General features: G+C 49.7%; 1 protein-coding gene across 17 annotated transcripts in view; it reads right to left on the reverse strand.

Moving 5' to 3' along the window:
- Nucleotides 1-18,470, reverse strand: part of Epb41 (erythrocyte membrane protein band 4.1) — a 140,186-nt gene extending 121,716 nt beyond the window's left edge. For 4 of the 17 annotated variants that reach the window (XM_055611033.1, XM_055611028.1, XM_055611034.1 and 1 more), the window contains exon 1: nt 18,406-18,462. In XM_055611033.1, the coding sequence (XP_055467008.1) occupies nt 18,406-18,428 (23 nt within the window). In that variant the 5' untranslated portion in view covers nt 18,429-18,462. Of the gene's footprint in view, nt 1-18,405 lie in introns of all 17 variants that reach the window. The other 13 variants (XM_055611039.1, XM_055611032.1, XM_055611030.1 and 10 more) reach the window with 6 other exon arrangements.
- Between the last annotated feature and the right edge of the window lie 928 nt (nt 18,471-19,398).

The raw sequence follows: 19,398 nt of genomic DNA on the forward strand, positions 1-19,398 counted from the left end.
AGGCTGCGGCGGCGGCGCCGCGGCCGCCCGGACCGTCCCCTCGGGGCCAGCGCCGCCCGCCGCCCCCGCCCCCGGCTCACCCGCGCTTCCGGGCCGGGGCTCCCGCGCCGGCCGCAGCTTCAGCCCGGAGAACAATGGCAGGAGGCGGCGCCGGCGCCCGCGGCTCCGGCCCTCTGCAGCTCGCGGGCTGGCGGGCTGCGGGCTGGCTGACTGAACCGGCTGGCGGAGGGGGGGAGCGGGGGGGACAGCGGGCGAGCGGCCCCGGCGCGCGCCCTCCCGCCTCTCCTCCGCGCGACGAGGCCGGCGCGGCCCGCGGCCCGCCCGCGCCCCTCCCCCGCGGCTCGCCACAACATTGTAGTAAATTCCTATTGGGCCGCGCGCGAGGGAGGGAGGGGGCCGGGCCCGCGGCCCGCCAGGGCATTGGCTGGGGACCGGTTCGCTCCCCGCGTCCTGACTCCCCCTCCCCTGGAGCGGCGAGGAGAGGGGAGAGGAAGGAAAAGGGCGGTGGGGGGGCCGGCGGCCAGGGGCTAGCTGCTGTGCGCACGCGCACGTTGAACCCGGTCTAGGGGCTTGAGACCCGCGGTTCTGGGCTCTAGCAACACGCGTGTGGAGAACGGGCCAACCAGCGCCTGGAACATAGGTAAGACCTTCTCCCCTTAGAGGGCCCGGGAAGAGGCCGTGCTCTGGGGGCGTCAGGGGAGGCGGAATTCACGTAGATGCTGCTGACCAGGCAGCCTTTAGTAACCTCAGGTAAGTTACTCCGCTTCTCCGAGCCTCAGTTTACCCATCTACTAGCTTGACCATCACTTGGCTCCCTTCCAGCCCTGACATTCAGGAAGGCTTGACCTCACCTGGCGGCATGGAATCTTAAATGCTGAGACCATGCCAAGATTTCACCTGTCTCCTGTCTTCAGCTGAGATCCTCCTCTTTCTGCCCTGCATCCACAACATTATTTTAAAAGTATAGCTTCCGGGATCCGGCCTCCAGATGAATTTAGGGTTGCTCTGAGGAGTGCACACGAGTTCATTTCTCTCTAGAAGTGGCCGAGGCCGCTTGACCCTTCTACTTCCTCCTCCCAGGCTGTCCTCTGAACTGGCTGCCTCCCCGCAGAGCAGAGAGAAGGTTCTGTTGTAAGCAAGCGCTTAGAAGATAAGACAGGTTCTGCTATTTCATTTTAGAGATGAGGAAACCAAAGCAGAGAGGCTCAGCCCTGCCAGGATCAGAAACCAAGCAATGTGACATCAGAGCCGCACATGCCAGCGGGACGGCCTACTGGTGTATAATCAAAGCCGCTTCGCAGTCTCAGCTCGGCCTCTGGAATCAGACTGCTCAGGTTCAGTGCTCAGTCTCAGCCCTCCCTAATCGTTTGACCTTCTTTGTGCTGGGAGTGGTGGTACATGCCTAGAACCCTGGCACTTGGGAGGTGACAGCAGAAGTAACACAAATCCAAGGCCAGCCTGAGCTACGTGAGACCCTGCCTTAAAAAAGATGCGGGAAGACAACAGTCCCCCTCATAGAGTTACTGCGACAATTAATTAGTCGATTAGCTGATTAAAATATGTACAGGGCTTAGAACAAATGCCTAGGACATAGATCTCAGTGAAGTCTTAATTATATTATATATAGTCTCTCTACTACTTAGAGAGACTGAAATATTGACTAAGAAGTATGTGGCGGGCAGAGAAGCGCTCAACTGTCGTCAGGTCTGAGCACATTTATATAATATCATGAGTCAGAAAACCCCTTGAGGACTGACTACCTGACTGACTAGCGAAAACAGCCCATCACACAGCCTTCCTCTGTTTCAATCACAGCACCTTCCATAGTGTTTACCCCTGCCTGCCTGCCTGCCTCCTATTTAGTGATGACTGGTTGAATCTCTCAGATTGTTGCCGCCTGGATCCAGGAGACTGCAAACTGGAGAGGACAAGAATTTTGTCCTTTTTGCTTACCACACGGAGTAACGCTGACATATTAAATATTTATTGAACCATTGAATGGACTGTCCTCGTTTTATTATTAAGGGACTCAAACAGGTCAAGTGATCTGAGCTAAGGAGTGCCTGTTCTTAAATACCCCAGTTCCCTGCTTTGAGTCTTCGGGTTCAGCAGTGCCCTTGATTGGCACGTTCTAGTGCTAACACTTCTGGGCCTCAGAGGCTTCCTCTCCCTCTCAGGCAGGGAAATCTGGTAGCAGGAAGGGTGGATGTTGAAAATCCATCACCAGACAGATTATTTCCTCCACTACCATGTTATCCAGGAAAGTCAGACTTGTAAAGCTAAAATGCTCTGTTTGCTAGCCAGTGGCACATCAAGGATGTTCGTAGTCTTTGTATTATTTAGTAACCGTCACCCTGAAAAGAAGCATAGGTCTTAGGCTAGCAGGAGACATCAGAAAAAACAGGTGTAAATCACTCCTAGATGTAAAGAGTTCAGCCCCACACCAAAATCTGTTGGTCTGAGTTTTAAAATCTCAGAGTCATGGGTTTCAACGCTGGCCTTTCATCCTTAGCCTGGAGATTGAAGCTCTGTGTACATGAGAGATTTTCTTGTTAGGGTACACCATCGCCTGGTATGTGTCTTATCTCTGAGCAAGGCTGAGCTCAACCAATAATGAGGACTAGGGATATAAATAACACCCACTAAGAAGACAAAGAAATTATCCTTACTCCTGGGCCCATCTGCTGAGCCAGACATCCAGTCCCAGCTCACGCTGCAGAAGCTCCCATTGGGTACCAAGGGTAAAGGTCCCAAGCACTACCTCTGAGGCTAATTTCCTAGGCAGAAACACTTGGCTCCATGCTTACATCTGAGTGGTGACGGCGCCATGCTCCAAGGCTGAGGATAGGGTCCCTCAGGACCGTCTCTATCCCATCTGCCAGCTGAGCCCCATCACTACCTCCCCACTACAGCTCCCCTGCTCCTTCCTAGGGAATATAGACCCCGCTAGCTGTCTGTTAGCCCCTGGAGCGGTCAAGAGCTCTAAGACAAAAAAAAAAAAAAAAAAAAAAACATAAAAGGGTCTTAATCCTTCCCCATTACAAACTGAGCTCCAGCAAACACAAACACCAGCTGCATAAAAGAGGGTGAAATGAGATAGCGAAATTAGGTGGCCACCAGTGGGGAGAGTCGGGAAGAGGAGATGAGGCCACCGCTGACCTGGAAGAGATGAGATTGGAAGGAAAAGGGAGGGGGGACAACTGGAGTCTGACCCGTGCTCAAATCTGGGACAGGCGTGGATTAGGGACACAGCTGGCCGCAAGCCCCGGTGACAGGGCTCATGGAGAAGGCTCATCTGTTGTGGTGGGCTTTGAAAAGCTGGGCATATCAGCAAAATGTTCTGAACAGTCACTATGGGATAGAAACCCAGCCCTGGCACTAACTGCACAAAGAGGGCAGAACAAGCCTCTCATTCTCCTCACCACCACACTATTTATTAAATAATTTCACTTGTAACTAGGGACTCGCACATGCTAGGTAACCGTCCTGCCAGTGACATAGGGTCTAACTCTGTAGCCTAGTTTGGCCTGTAACTTGAAGCAATCAATATTCCTGCCTCAGCCTACTGAGCAGCGAGGCGTACAAGCTTGACTACTTTAGGCCTTTTCAACACAAATGATAAATCAAGCAAACTGTGTGGGGATGGAAATTGCAATTAATACAGAAGGAATGTCTTCCTAAGAGAAGAATTTTTTTTTTTTTTAATTAGGAGTACTTGAATTTTAGGACATACAGTTAATAACAAATGTAATTAAGTAAAAATATAAAGCACCATAAAGTCACCAATTGGAAATGTAACTATTGCGGGGTTCTGATATGAAACTTTCTCTTTGAACACCTTTTCATACATGGGGGCACACATACATATTTATACATGCACGTGTTTTCACTCACATAAATAATAGGTAATTGCTGCTCTTTTAGGTTAAAAATTATTAGGTGTCACCAATTCCATACACCCCAGCCCAACGAGTTTTTGTTTTGTGTGTGTGTGGTGCTCTCTAAGCTTGTTTGTGCCTATGAAGGCCAAAGGTTGACTTCAGATGTCTTCCTCTGTCTTGCCACCTCTGTTTGGTTTTGCTGAGTCTCTCACTGAACCTGGAACTCACTGTTTTGCGTAGACCGACTGGCCAGTGAGCCACTGAGATCCACCTGTCTCTGCCCTCTACCATCCCCAGGCCCCTAGCACTGAGATTACATACACACCCCTGCCACACCCCAGCTTTTACACAGGTGCTGGAGAGCAAATTCAAGTCCACGTACTCACACAGCAAGCACTTTACCCACCGAGTATCTTCGCTGTCTGTCAGCCTAAAGCACTTTTGTTTGTGGTGGTGGTGGTGGTGGTTGACATCACTCTATAGCCCGGGCTCTCCTAGAACTCACAGATCTGCTCTGTCTCCTAAGTTCTGGGTAGGGATGGTTGGGTTGGGTTTGTTTGTTTTGAAACTTATTGTTTGGAAATGACTTTTCACTTAACTAGAGATTACAAGCATTAAATCATTTTTGTAACAATGCTATAGATGTTCTCAACCCTCCTGTGGTAACATTAGGCTGTTTCTGTTTCTTCTCCTGTAAATGATACTCAGCAACTATCCCTTTATGTAAATTGTACCTGTGATTAATTTTAAGGGTACATTAAACATAGCATGTTGTTTCTTCTAATTAAAGCATGCAAGGCTGCCCATTCCCATCATTTCTGAAACAAGGGCAAAAGAAGCTAGCAGATGAAGTACACTTTTGTCTTTCATCTTTTTACTTCTTTGATTAAATGTAATTTTCTTGTTTAAAAATCTCTGAAGGGGCTGGAGAGTTGGCTCAGTGGTTAAGAGAACTTACTGTTCTTGCAGAAGACCTGCATTCGGGTTCTAGGACCCATGTCAGGTGGCTCACAACCCCCTATAACTCCAGCTCCAGGGATCCAAAGCCCTCTTCTAGCCTCTGCAGGTACCTGCACGTACTCATGTGCACACACTCACACACAGACACATACACATAATTTTACAAATGAAATAAATCTAGAGAAATAATTCGGTGTTTAAGAGCACTTGCTGCTCTGGCAGAGGACTTGGGTTCGGTTCCCAGCATGCACAGGGCAGCTCACAAACTCTAGTTCCAGGGAATCTGATGTCTTCCTTTTTTTTTTCCCACCCCTTAAATAGCGATCTTGAAAAAAATAAAACCGTATTACATAATACAATCCTAACAAATACTGATTTGGAGGAGCTTGGGGGATCACGCTGGCCTCAGACTTACGGGGATCCTCTTGCCTCTGCCTCCTGAGCGCTGGAATTACAAGCAGGTGCCACCACACCGTCAGCTGTGGATACTGATGTGATCTTAGCAAGCTGAGGACTGGTGCGGGGACATAGTAAAAGCCTTTGTTTTCTGTAACTAAACCAGAATGTTTCTGTAAGAACAGAAAACTTGGTACAGAGAGTTCAAAGTACTGCAGTGTATCGCACACTGAAGTCTTGAGTCTCAGCCCAGGTGTCTCAAGCAGCACCCACTGACATCGCATGGGCAAAGCAAACCTGTTTAAATGCTCAGAGCCAAAGCTAGGGAGAAATCCCACAATGCAACGAGGCAAGTAATGCCAAAAACATTCTAATCCCTGATGCATCTGATTTTGAAGCTGATTTTTGGTTGTTAAGGGTTCAGAAATCTACCATTGGCAAATTTTTTACGACACCTATTTAATTACACGACCATATATGGGGGTTGCAATCCACAGTTTAAGAAGCTCTGTTAGAGCCAGGCATGGTGGCGCGTGCCTGTAATCCCAGCGCTAAGGAAGGCTAGGCAGGTGGATCATGCGAATTCCAAGCCAGCCTGGTCTACAAAAACAAGACCAGGACAGCCAAGTCTACCCAGAGAAACCCTGTCTCAAAAATGGATAAGATAAAATAAAATAAGATAAAAATAAGACGCTCTGTTAAAGGGGGAGGAGGCAATGAGATGGCTCAGACCTTGCCACCAGGTCTGATGACCTTAGTTTGATCCCCAGGACCCATATGGTGGAAGAAGACAATCTCCACAAGCTGCCCTCTGCCCTCCACACTGCACACATACACCACATACATACGTACATACATGCATACATATAAACATACATACAAGTTTGAAAAGCTGGGCTCTAGGTTCACCTAGTGTTAACCTGATTAGGCCTTTAGAGACCAACAAACCCAAGCTTTTTAGCAGACTAATGGATTCAAGGACTGCAAGACACTTGCCCAAGGTCACACAGCACAGTAAATAATGACAGAGACAAAGCTTGAAACCACATTTTCCAACCCTTAGTACAGGACTGCGAGTTTGAGGGTAATAAAGCTGTAGAGAAAGAACTGTCTCAAAACATTTATAAGTAAAAATTCTGCAGCTAGAAAAGTTAGGGATCTCTGAGCTGAAAGAGACCTTGAAAGAATAAATTATTTTTAAGTAAGAATTTTGGTGGTGCAGATCTACAATCACAGCTACTCAGGTGGCTAAGGCACGAGAATCAAAATCTCAAGCTTGTCCCTGGGCCACAAAGTGAGTTCAAGACCAGCCTGGGCAACTTAATGAAACCTTATCTCAAGATATAAAAACAGCACTAGGGCAATAACTCAGTGAAGCGAAAATGATACTCATAATATTTTAGTATTGAAAAAAACAGTGACAATGAGATGTAGTTAGTTTGGTGGCAGAATGTTTGCCTAGCATGCACAAGGGCATGGTCCCCGGCACCGCAAATGCACATGCCCTCACACGCACACAATGATAAAGGAACATAATGGCACATGCTTACAGAGGATTGTAAGTCTGAAGGGACAGAGTGAGTTCTAGGTCAGCCTGTGCCATATGGACCTTGCCTCAACTCCTCTGTGGCCCCCAAATCTAAAAATAGAAACAGCTAAATTCATGAAGGATTTAGAATGTATTAGGTACATGTTAAAAGCGGTGTTTGCGTTCTTGCACTTAGACAAATAGTCGTAGTAGTGGTGGCATCAGTTACCTGTGAAGAAGCCACAGCTTAGACTGTTGGGTGCCTTGCCCACCGCCACAGAATTGAAACCAGTCCTGTCTGATGCCACCATCCTCATATGGCTCTCGGGAAAGCAATTAAAATGACATGAATGGGAAATTACAACGTCGGTCCAGGACCCTACAGAAAGGTTGTTGGGGCTGCCTCTGACTGTAGCCCCGAGACATCTAAAAAAAAAAAAAAAGCCAAGATCTGACCTCCCATGACCCTCTCCAATCCTCTTCCCCCAAAGCCAGAATGAGCCCAGTGACCCTGATCCAGCAAAGCCTCCAGCTCACTCAGGCTTAACCCACTATATCTCTCCCAAGAACAGAGAATTCCCTTGACAGAAGGTTTGCCAGGAACAGAGAGAGGCCGCATAATGCCCGCTCACAGGGACTTCTCTGGTAACGTTGGCCTGGCCCAGCACTCAAGTGAGAGAAGAACAAGATAGAGAAGAGGACAGAGGGAACAGACGGGATTGATTGAGTATCCAGAAATGGCTGTTTGACTTGCCCTAACAGCTTCCAGTGCTGAGGGGCAGGACAGTTCCTGAGCCACCCAGAGAACATTCAGCTAGCTAACTTCACTTTCCAAGCTGTTCCATGGTATGGCTCGGTGTGTCAGTGAGGGAGAGGGAAACAATAAGGAAGGCTACAAATGAGCTACAGCCTTCAGTCTGTTGATGTCTGACTGTGTGGCTCCAGGCAAGTCACTTCTGCAGCACTGGCAATCACCACAGCGTGGTGACAGAACTCAAACAACCTCTTCTGGTCCTCACTACCTATTCTATTCACTGCTTTTGTCCAAGTCCATCCACATCTGTTCTCCAGAGCTGGGAAACAAGCTAAATTCCAGAACTATGAAGTCTAGAAATACCTGAGCTGGAGGAAGCTTAGAGATGAGGCTGGCGAGGTAAAGATGCCTGCAGCCAAACCTGGCATTCTGAGTTGGAACCCCAAAACCTACATAGTGGAAGTTAAAAGCCAACTCCCACAGAATGTCCTCTGGCCTCCACAGGAGCAAGCATGAGTAAATAAACAGATAAATGTTTAGAAGAATCTTAAAACAAAAACAAAAAATAAAAAACCAACCAAACAAACAAAACCCTTAAAGATAAGGTATTAAAAGCAGTAAGAATGGGGCTGGAAGTGTCTCTTGGTGGCAGAGCACTTGCTGGGCATATTCACAGCCTTGGGTTAAATCCTCAGCAACAAGCATTAAAAAAGGGAGTTTTGTCCCCACGTGGCAGTGGCCTTTCTCATAGTCTTTCTCAAATGGGAACTTACCCCGTCATAAGGGTCCCACCTTCATGATCTTCAGCCCTACCTACCATCTGCAAACACTCTGAGAATTCTGTGGAGACACAGCACTCCCTCTGTCACACTCCTTGGATCTCTGGCTCCCTCGCCAGTGAGGCGGAGGTGGTCTCATTCGCCAGGCTGTCTCACTGGGTGGCCAGAAGGACCAAATGAGGTGCGCAGGGGTTCTGCAGGTCACCTAGCACCACTCTGCACCGAAGCAGATCAAAGCAGAGTTTTTTTGTTTGTTTTGTTTTGAGACAAGGTCTTGCTGGCCTCAAACTGTGATCTGCCTACCTCCACCTCCCAAGGGCTAGGATTATAGGTATATACTATAACTTTGCCCTAGGTAAGACTTTTACTTTTTTTTTTTTTAAGGGAGCTGGAAAGACGGCTTAGCAATGAAAAGCATTTGTTGCTCTTACTGAAGACCTGGGCTCAGTTCCCAGCACCCACGTAGTAACTCACAACCATCTGTAACTCCAGTTCTGGACTCTGCTGTTGGCACCAGGAACACACATAGTATACAAACATGCATGCAGGCTAAATACTCACACTCACAAAATGAAAACAATTTTAAGATATATTTATGTGTAAGTATACGTGTGTGTATGTATGTATGCCTGCCTGCATGAGTTTATGTACGTCACATGAACATGGATGCCCACAGAGACCAGAAGAGGGTGTCAGCTCCCCTCTAACTGGAGCTATAGACAATTTTAGGCCGCCTGATGTGCCCTTGGCTCGCCATGAGAACACTAAGTAAGCGGTCTCAACCCCTGGACCAGCTCTCCAGCCTCAGGACTATTGTTTTGTTTGTTTGAGGGGGGTCAGGTTTTTTTTGAGACAAAGTGTCTATATATAGCCTTGTCTGGGCTGGGACTTGCTCTGTCACCAGTCTGGCCTCAAACTCAGAGATCCTCCTGCCTCCGGGTCCTGAGTGCTGGGAACAATCCACCTTGACTTTTAATTTAAATCTGTTTTTGACCACATGGAAAGAACCCTCCAGTCACGGCGAAAGCCTCCCTGAAGTGAGCATCCATTGAGTTCCTCTTCTGTGCAGGTCTGGGAGCACCAGCAGGACCAGGATGAGTCAGCACAGTCACAGCCACCAGCATCATTTCATATGGAGTGACGCAGGAAGGGGTAAAAAGATTGTGGGGTACTGGGGCGAGGAGACCTGGGTTCCAACCAGAGCTCCGCCACCAACATGCTGTGTCACCTCCCCACCCCCTTATCTGTAAAGTGGGGATGGCATGTGTCAGCCTCAGTGCCTGAGTCTATGTGCAAGGTCACCACACCTCAGCAGCAGCCTCCTGAGGAAGGCAGGGCTGCCTCCCATTTATAGATGAGACAGAATTTCAGGAGAGTGGGAAAATTGCCTGTGATCCCTGGGCTAGTAAAACCACGTCCGCCTAGCCCTGCTGCTCGTCGTCTCCATGATGGGCTCTGTCATAATCCCAGCAAAGACAGACAAGCTGCGGTGCTGTGTTCACACGCGGCTGTGTTCACACCCACCCCACAGAGAGGGCATAAATAACCACATTGTCTAACTTTAGAAACTGAAATCAGAGAGGTAGTTTATCCAACGCCACACAGCAGGAAGGAGTGTAATTGCATACCTGACTTATCCAGCCTCTTGCCCACTATACTGTCCTGTCTCTTTCCCAGTGAGGCCAAGCTTCCTTATCCTGCTTTGACAGATGAGAGCACGGAGGCCCAGTGGGAAGCAATGTTGTGCCTAAGGTTGCCAGCATGTCAACAGCTAAGAAGGGACTCGACCTAGGCCTCTAATCTTTGTGTTTCTTTAGATTTGTGTGTGTGTTGTGTGTGGGCGCACAGAAGAGGATGCCAGCTCCACTAAAGCTGGAGTCACAGAGGTGGTGAGACTAGAAAGCACTGTCAACCACAAGCCATCAGTAGTATATGCCAGTCTTTTGTACAATGCTGGGGACGCATCCCAGGGCCTCATGGATACAAACAAAGGGCTCCAAGCTACATGCTTGGAGCTACACCGCTAGCCCCACATTCTTGCTTTTAAACCCAGTGTTGTTATTTTCTGCACTCATTCTTGCTGAATCCTGAGCTTCTGAGCATGTACGTCTGAAAGCACCATAGCCGAGCCCCTGAGAGTGTGAAAGCTGCCACTGCAGAGGCCAGGCCAGGCCTAGAAATCAGAGTACGGGGAGAAATGTCGCAGGATAGTGGTGACCCACGAGTCTCTAGCTTGGGAAACCCCATCTTCCTCTCCCTAGGTTGTTGGCTCAGAACTGGGAGCTGGTGCCCACTCACTAGCGCAGCTGTCTGCTCTGATTTCTGCTGAAAAAACAAAAAACTCCATCGTGTGGGCCTACGTGCTAATTACCAATAATGACATAATAACCATTGTGGGCCCAACAGCCAAACAGCCCCAACTAGAAATTCTGCATAGCTCACACTTAGGAACAAAAGACTTGGGCACTCCAACTGAAACTGATGCCCTGGCAGAAAATACCAGAAGCACAAGGGCCTCAGAATTGACCCAGCCAAAGTATTATCTGGCAGATGGACAGGGCAATGAGCCCTCACTTTCTCAGGTCATGAACACTCGTGGCATTTACCGAGAATCTGCTACACACACAGCACATTTTGAAACCTACGCAGAAAGAAGGTTTCACTTACGCATCAATACACTCAGACACCTAGTAAGCACCTACTATGTGCCATACATGCTGTTCTAGGTACAAGGGATAAAACACTGAGTAGGCAAAAGCCACAGACATCACCAACCTTACATTCCAATGAGGGAAAACAGACAATAAGAGGATAATCCATGAAAGTTAGTAGATTAGGGTGATAAGTAATGTAGAGAAAAATAGGCAAGGAAGGAAATGAAGAGGTGCCAGGGTTCAGAGTAAGAAGAGTGTTTAAGTGGGCATTATGGTGCAATCCTTTAATCCCAGCTCTTGGGAGACAGAGACAGAGACAGAGGAATCTCTGCAAGTTTGAGGCCAGCCTGGTCTACAAAGTGAGTCCAGGACAGTGAAGGCTACACAGAGAAAACTTGTCTCAAAAAAATTACTTACATTATTGTAATTGATGGTGGAGTGGTATGTGCATTGGAAGGCAATGCCCACAGAGGCCAAAGGATCTCCTGGAGCTAGAGTTAAGGCAGTTTCGAGTCCCCTGATGTGAGTGCTGGGAACTGAATTTGGGTCCTCAGCGAGAGAAGTACACACTCTTAACTGTCTGCCCCGCTGTTCTAATTTTAAATAAGATTTTAAGAAGAAGAAGAAGACATTGAAGCAAAAAATTTACGGTACGAAAATAAGACAGAAAGGTATTTAGAGAAGGTTTACTGTCCCAGGACCATCCAGTGCAAAGGCCCCAGGGTAGGAGTCTGCCTGATATGCCCAGTCATTCATTAACAGAGCTGGGGGAGGAGGGCAGACACAGACCCCTCAGCAGGGTGGGCATAGACTCCCCCAAGTTTACAAGTGTGGAGGTGACATCTCCGTACCCAGCTTGGGCAGGGCTGACTCCAGTCCTCTCTCTCCCTGCTCCTCCTTGCCCTGCTCTGTCTCTGGAAATCCTAAATATGACCTGGGTAAATGAGTGGACAAATGCCATCGAGGGTTGCTCCCTGAACTCAATGAGCTATTTTTTGACTCGCCTCTTCTCCTGGCATCTACTGTCCATAGAACACCCGCAGCACTCACCCCGGCGTGTTACCTCTAGATCAGCCGCTCCCCACAGATCGTACACTGTGGTGCCCAGTTCATCTGTGGGGAGGCGCCAATCTGCTTTCCCCTTGGTAACAGGGAATCCTGAGGGCAAGCAATGGCTGGAGGCCCCATACCAGTGAGTGGAGGGGCTCAGATTTATTATTATTATTATTATTATTATTATTATTATTAAATTTATTTATCTATGTTTTACATGTTTGTAGATGTAGATGTATGTATGTACTCCACATGTGTGCTTTGTGCCCACAGAGGTCAGAAGAGGGCTTTGGATCCCCTGGAACTAGAGTTACAGAAGGTTTTGAGCCACCATGTGGGTGCTGGGGATTTTGAACTCAGATCCTCTGCAAGAGCAGCAAGAGCTGTTATCCCCTAAGCCATCACTCCAGCCCTGAGACTGGGATTTGAACAAGGTCTCCTACAGTCCAGGCTGACCTCAAACTTTAGAGCTAAAGTTAACCTTGAACTTCTGCTCCTCCTGCCTCCACCTCCTGAGTGCTGGGATTACAGGCTTGTGTCACTGTGCCCTGCTGGCTTCCTATGATGCTGGAGATGCTGGGAATCCAACCCAAGGCCTCAGGCACGCCAGGCAAGCACCCTACCAACTGAGCTATACCCTTAGCCCCCAGACTCTGCTTTTAAACCTAACAGGAACCTGTGACCATGCCATACCCTCCTTTTATAAATCAAAGCAGAAGCAGAGAGGCCGGTGATCCCGGAAGCCTGGCAGAGGAAGAGCTGGAAAAGCTGGTGCTACTTCCACACTGCTGCAGTTTCTCTCTGAGGCCCTTCTGGCCTCCCTCCACAGAAGTCTGCGTCATCCTTGCTCCCGGAGGTCAGTTCCAAGGAACGCACAGTCCATCTCTGTCCCTTCGACCTAGACCTGGGTTGGGCAGGACCCTCCCTATTCTCTGCCTTTCCAAAGAGTATTCACAGTGGCATCTAATCGGGGTAGGCTGCAGAAAGGAAACTGTCTCGGGTAGGGCTGTGATATCCCAGCCATCTGAAAGAGAAGGCTAACAGGTTGAGTCTCTGCCTTCGAAACTGGTTTATCAGGTTTTGTTTCTTCAATAAGAAACCTATCAGACAGGCATGGTGGCACACACCTGTAATTTCAGCACTCAGGAGGTTGAGGCAGGAGAATATGAGTTCAAGGATAGCCAGGGCTATGTGCAGAGTACCAAACCAGCCTGGAATATATATCAAGAATTTTGGAATTTTTGGAATTTCAAAAATTCCAAAAAGAGAGACCAGAGAGATGGCTCAAGGGTTAAGAGCATTTTCTGCCCAATCATGAGGATCTGAGTTCATATCCAGCACTCACATAATAAGGTAGGCGTGGCCTGATTACTCCTATAACTCCAGAACTTTGTAACATGGGACAGAGACAGGAGGATCACTGGGCTTGCTGGTTGTCAGCCTAGATAAACAACAGGAGTTTCCAACTCACAGAAAGACCCTGATTCAAAGGCATAAGGTGGAGAGTCCTACAGGATACCCAGCACCCTCCTCTGGCCTTCACACATACATAGAGGCACGCACATATATTCTACACATACATACATATTACACACACACATACAAGATATGCACACACCAAACCCCAAAATAAAAAGGAGCCATATTAAAGCCGAGGAGGATTGCTGTGGGTTGAAGGGAAGCCTGGGCTACATATATCAGACAGACAGAGCAGCGGTTACAGTCTAGGATGGCAGTAGCCATGCCAGAGGAGTTACTGGACCTTCCTCTTCACCATCAACATCCTCACAGCGAGACCAGCCCCGTCCACAGCAGGGGAAACTGAGGCTCAAACGGTGAAGCCAGAGCACACATCCGCATTCAGGGGTTCAGGACACTGGGACACTGACCACCACACCAGTCTTGCTTCTGCATGGAAGGGGACCTAGAAGCTCAGGGATCCAGGTCTGCACTGGCCATGACCTTCAGACACACAGGTGTGTCATGCCTAACTCATGTCTCCATGCCAGAAGAAAGGGAACCTAATCGTCAACTTCCAGGGAAAAAGAAAGCTACAACTTTCCCAAATGTTTGTCCGCGTTTCCGGACCACTGCTGGCTTTGGCCCCCAACCAGGAAGGGTCATCTAGGGTGGTAGACAGAGGATGCTTAGGCCTCAGGACTAAGAGTCCTTGGGCCTGAGGCCAAGGGGGTCAAAGGACAGGAGGGGAGCCAGCTCGGCAGAGGGCCAGGACCCTCTTGGACACTTAAGCTTGTTTCTTCTTTTCCTTCCTTTGTGACTAGTGTGGCTGCCAGGACAGGCAGGGGAAAACATGGGTGGGGATGAGGAGGTGGAGAGGTTTCATGATTATCTCATTAGGGCTCTTGTGTGTGGTTACACAGTATAGACACTGGGCCAGTTTTCAGGGATCACCTCAGTGAGGCCTCTGACTTGCTCTCTGAGGAAGGCCGGTGTGTCCTCATTCCCCTGAGGTGAAAACTAAGGCACAGAGAGGGCAACAGTACCTGAAGGCCTCACAGGACTAGCAGAAAACCCAAACTGTTGGCCTCTGAAAGGGTTGCCTGGGGTGGGGACGAGAAGGGGAAAGGCAGAGAAATGAAGGAGCAGTGTCAAAAAGACCCAAGCCACCTCAGGAAGCACAACAAACAGCTGCTGGGGTTCAGAAAGGTGGGGGGGGGGTCGGAAGTCAGCCCCCAAACGCCACGTGGTGTGACCCCACTTCCCTTTCCAGCTTCATCTCCCATCTCTACCTCTCCCTTTCTGTCTCAACCACACCACAGTATTTATCCACCCTGAGCCCATTATACAGGTGAGGCCTTTCACACACACGCTGTGCACAGCACCTAAAAGGTTGGTGCCTCCACTGCACACCTAGAGAACTCTTATCGTCCAGCTCTCCGTCCATTCCTCTGACTCCTAGAAGAAGCCTGCTGTTCTGGGCTCACTGTGCACCTGAGCAACAGGAACCTGGGGGAGTCATGTGTGTCCCTAGAATCTTGCGTCCCTAGAATCTAACCCAAGCCCAAGCTTCATCACTGAATCCAAAAGACAGGCAAAAGAGGTCTTTATATCTCTGTATTCAAGAAAAAGAAGGGTAAGGAAGGGGGTGACGTGGACAGGCCTAGAACCCAGGGTTTCTCTGACCCCAGGTCTCTGGCAGATCTTGCCCGGCCAGACCAGCCAGAGTCACACAAAGGAATCCGAAAGATAGGAGGAGTCCCGATGGCCGTAAACCGGGAGCCTTGATGTCCGGCTCAGACAGAGCAGTTGAAGAGGGGAGGTGGTGAGACAGATAAGTGGCCTCCTCCCCCAGCCCTGCTCTGTCTCTCTACAGTTGCTGCCCTCAGCCAAAGCATCCACCGCGTCGTCACCCCACACCCCAGACCTCGCTCTCACCTCGGTCGTCTCTTGCCCGTCCGCTGCAGACCATCGCCATGTTCTCCTGGCCCTGCCTCCTACACAGACCTAACATCCCTCAGTGCTGCATGGCACAGTTCCCAGCCCAGTATCCCAGGATTCCTCCCCGAAACAGGTGGCCCTGCCTCTGCTCTCCCTGTATAATACCCGATGGGCCCCTGCTGCCCTGGGGTCAGGCCTCACATTTTCCTAAGCCTGTCTTTGCAGGGACATCTCCCCAGGTGCTGGCCCTGGCTCCACATCTTGACACACATAGTTCCTCCCAGGAGGAACGTCCTTTTCCTTAGTCTCTGTCCAAGAACACCTATTCACGCTTCACTTCAATCTCAGTCAGTGTTGGGCTCGGTGGTTTCAGAGCCCTTCAGCCCAATTAGATACTGATCTCTCCCGGGGGGGGGGGGCAGCAGAAAGGGCCCACACATGGTCAGCTCTAGCTCTGGGCCAGCATAGGGCCTGGCACAGAGTGAGGCTCCAGACGAAGCAGGTGGCTAGGAAATGGAGTCCCATTCTGACTTCCATGGAGCCACCTCCCTCCCTCTGCCCTTCCAGTACCTTTTGGAACCTGTCACATTAGACTGCTGTCCACCTGCTCCCAGCAGTGCCTTCCCAGACCTGAGGCCCAGTGTCCCAAGACAGACATCTTTGCATTCCCAGAATCATGCCCACAATCATAATTAGAGTGACAACAACCTAAAATTACCACCATTTATTAGGAACTCATTGTGTGCCTAGTTATTTAATCCTCGCAAGAACCCTAGGAGGGAAGGAGATTTTTTTATTGTCCTCATTTTACAGATAAGGAAACTGAGGCTCCAAGAAGCTATCTGGCCTAAGGTCACACAACTAGTAAGTAATCAGTGCTGGGGTCACAGCCAGGTCTGCCTGACCCGCAAGCCACCCTGCTGCCCGGCCGCCTCTTGCTTCCTATAATCCTACCTCTCAAAGCTTAGAGAGGCAGAGCCCACCATCCTGGAGCTGGGCATCAAAGCTGGGCAGAGAGGACGCTGACACTGCCCTGCTTTTGTAGGGGGATGAAATGGCGCAGGCATTAAGAGCATGGGCTGCTCTTGCAGAGGACCCGGGTTTGAGTCCCAGCACCCACATGGTGGCTCATAACAGTCTGTAACTCTGGTTCCAGAGGACCTGACACCCTCTTCTGGCCTCCAAGGGCAACAGGCACATGTGTTGTGCATAGACATACATTCAGACAAAACACCAACACACATAAAGTAAAAATAAATAGTTTGTGTAGAAAACAGGGTCACTGCTCAGAAGTTCACAGGGAGGAAGAGAGAGAAGACAGGGCCAGTGAGAGAGATGGCTCAGTGGATGAAGCGCCTGCTCAAGGACCCTAGTTTAATCCACAGGGAAGGAAATCAACTCCCAAAATGCATCCTCTGACTCCCCATGTGTGCTGTGGTACAAAAGCATCCAATCTACCTAATCTTTCCTCTCTCTCTCTCTCTCTCTCTCTCTCCCTCTCTCACACACACATACATAAATACAAATAATACAATTTTAAATTTAGAAATAAAGATTTTAAAATAAGTTAAAATAAAAGGGTTCAAATAAAACAGCAGACAACCAGAATATGGAAAACAAGATCACTGGCAGTAATACATACGACCTGAACTCTCAGGATACCTACACCTAGGAGGATGAAATTCTCCAGGGCCCTTCCCCCAGCTAAAGCCAAGTGACCAATAATGCTAACTTAACCCTTACCTGTCTGTTGGAGTTAAACAGCTCTCCATAGGAAGAGCCCTTTTCTCACCCTATTTCACAAGTCAGGCAACCAAGGCTAAGAAGGGTGACAGAGCCAACTCACAGGAAATCACACCAGGCAGACCCCAGTCCATATCCCAGTGCCGGCCCTGGATTCTAGTCCAGACAATAACAGTTAAAACTAGGAGTAAGGGGCAAAAAGGATGAACACGTCCCTGAATCCTCTTCCAGAAGGAGCCTAGGGCAGGAGGAAGCCAAAGACTATTGACCGGCCCATGATGGGCTTCTTCGAGATGCTCCTTCCCACATGCACTGGGGAGACGGTCCTGTGCTGTGTAGGTCACAGGCAAGGTCACAGGATCCAGAGAAGTTTACTATTTGCCCAAGGCCACACCACTAGGAAAGTGACCATAACTGGGAACACAGTGGAATCCCTCTTCATCCCTCCCACTTTCAGGCCAAACCTTCCCAACTGTCCCTTAGGAAGTTTCCCATCAGAGGAAAGCTAAAGGCTCTGCCTCGCCCTCCCAGGAGGTCCAGTCGCCTAGCTTTCCTATCTGCGTGATGGATGACGCCTCCCAGGTCATAGGACCCAGAGATCACTTTCACAGCCTCTAACAAATTCACAACGGGGTGATGAGATACCGGGCTTACGTTTTCTGAGCCTCAAAGATAGTGCACACTTTGTATCCATCTTGCATTTTCTGAGTGCAAGGATAGTGGATACCGAGTATCCACTAACTGTTTATTTAGTCCAACACAAAGCACACGGCTGGGGACCTAGCAGATCCTCAACAAAAGTCTTTTTTTCTCAGAAATGTTCACCTAATGTGGGCACCTACTACATGCCATTCTGTCCTTGATGCTAGAGACATAGCTGAGAACAGAGGCGCAAACACCCTTGCCCCCGTGGGGCCTGTATATAGGAGCAGATACATATGCCTAGAAGGACCAACATTCTCAATTTGCAGAAGTGAGCACGTGATACAAAGAGCAGCCCATTTGTAAGTGGCCAGGTGAGGGTTCCATCCCAAGCTATCTAAAGACCTTTGGGTCTTTGTCAAGTCGCCCCAAAATCACTCCCCCTGGTGTCACGTCTCAAGAAAAACACTTGACTCAGTTAGCATCTTAACTCCAAAGGGTACCTTCCTTCAGCACTTCTGCCTGCCGAGATCCCTTGTGCCTCCCAGTGGCCTCAGAGGCACATACACCCATCAGAACAGCACAGTGTAGCCGGTTATGTCAACGCAGTACTCACCCAGAAGAAGGCATTGTGGTCATACAGCCGTTCGGGGAGAAACAGCGGAGCCATCGTCACGTTGTTGGCACAGGGAAGCAAAGGACAGAAGTGAGACACAGCACAACGACAAACTCTGGGGTCCTAATCAGCTGGACCTCAGTGGGGAACCTGCCCCCCCCCCCCCCCCCCACCTCCACACCCCCAACCCCCCCATACCCCCACACCCCCACCTCTAACACTCCCACACCCCCACCCTCAACACCCCACACCCCCACATTCCCACCCTCAACCCCCACCCACACCCCCACCCTCAACACCCCACACCCCGGTGTGCCTCTGGCACTCTGGCAACCAGACACCGTCCAAGCAGCTACCACCTGACAATGCACCCTGAGCTCATCAGGCCACCCTGGGTATCCATAGTTGCACCAGGTGCCAAGCACTGGGATGCAGTCTGAAGTCACACAGGGCCTTTCCCGTGTGAGCCTACAGGGCGGCATGGAGGCCGTAGCGTAAATTCACTAGATCACTGCTGTGGCACATCAGGGAGACCTTAAGAACCTGGGCTTAAAGCCTGCCTCCACTTAAAGCTCTACCGCTGGTGGCATCTGGGTCATTCCCCAGCTTCTCTGTGATTTCTTTTACTTACCTGTAACACAGAGGGCAGCACTCAGATCCAACGCTTAGGGCTAGGCGGGAGCCTAAGAGTTTACATCGGCAAACTTTCTGAACAAGGCTTGGCACGCAGTCTGCTCATAACTTGTGGCTACTAGGACTACAAGGGGCTGTGGACGGGGGCTTTGGAGGGACCTAGCATGGGTAAGCCCCCCCCCCATGTTATCGAGAAAGATGCTGCTGTTGGGACTGGGGGAGGTAATAAAAGGCGAAGTCACAACACAATGCCTGGGTGCTGCGATGACTCTGCAAGCACTGCTGTGATCTTCTCCAGCACATCCTCACCACGCAGCGCCTCATCGGGGCTGTGGCAAGGGCCCCTCCCCACGAACACAC

The sequence above is a fragment of the Psammomys obesus genome, unplaced genomic scaffold, assembly GCF_907164565.1.
Source record: "Psammomys obesus unplaced genomic scaffold, mPsaObe1.curated_primary_1811, whole genome shotgun sequence".
NCBI classification, from domain to species: domain Eukaryota; kingdom Metazoa; phylum Chordata; class Mammalia; order Rodentia; family Muridae; genus Psammomys; species Psammomys obesus.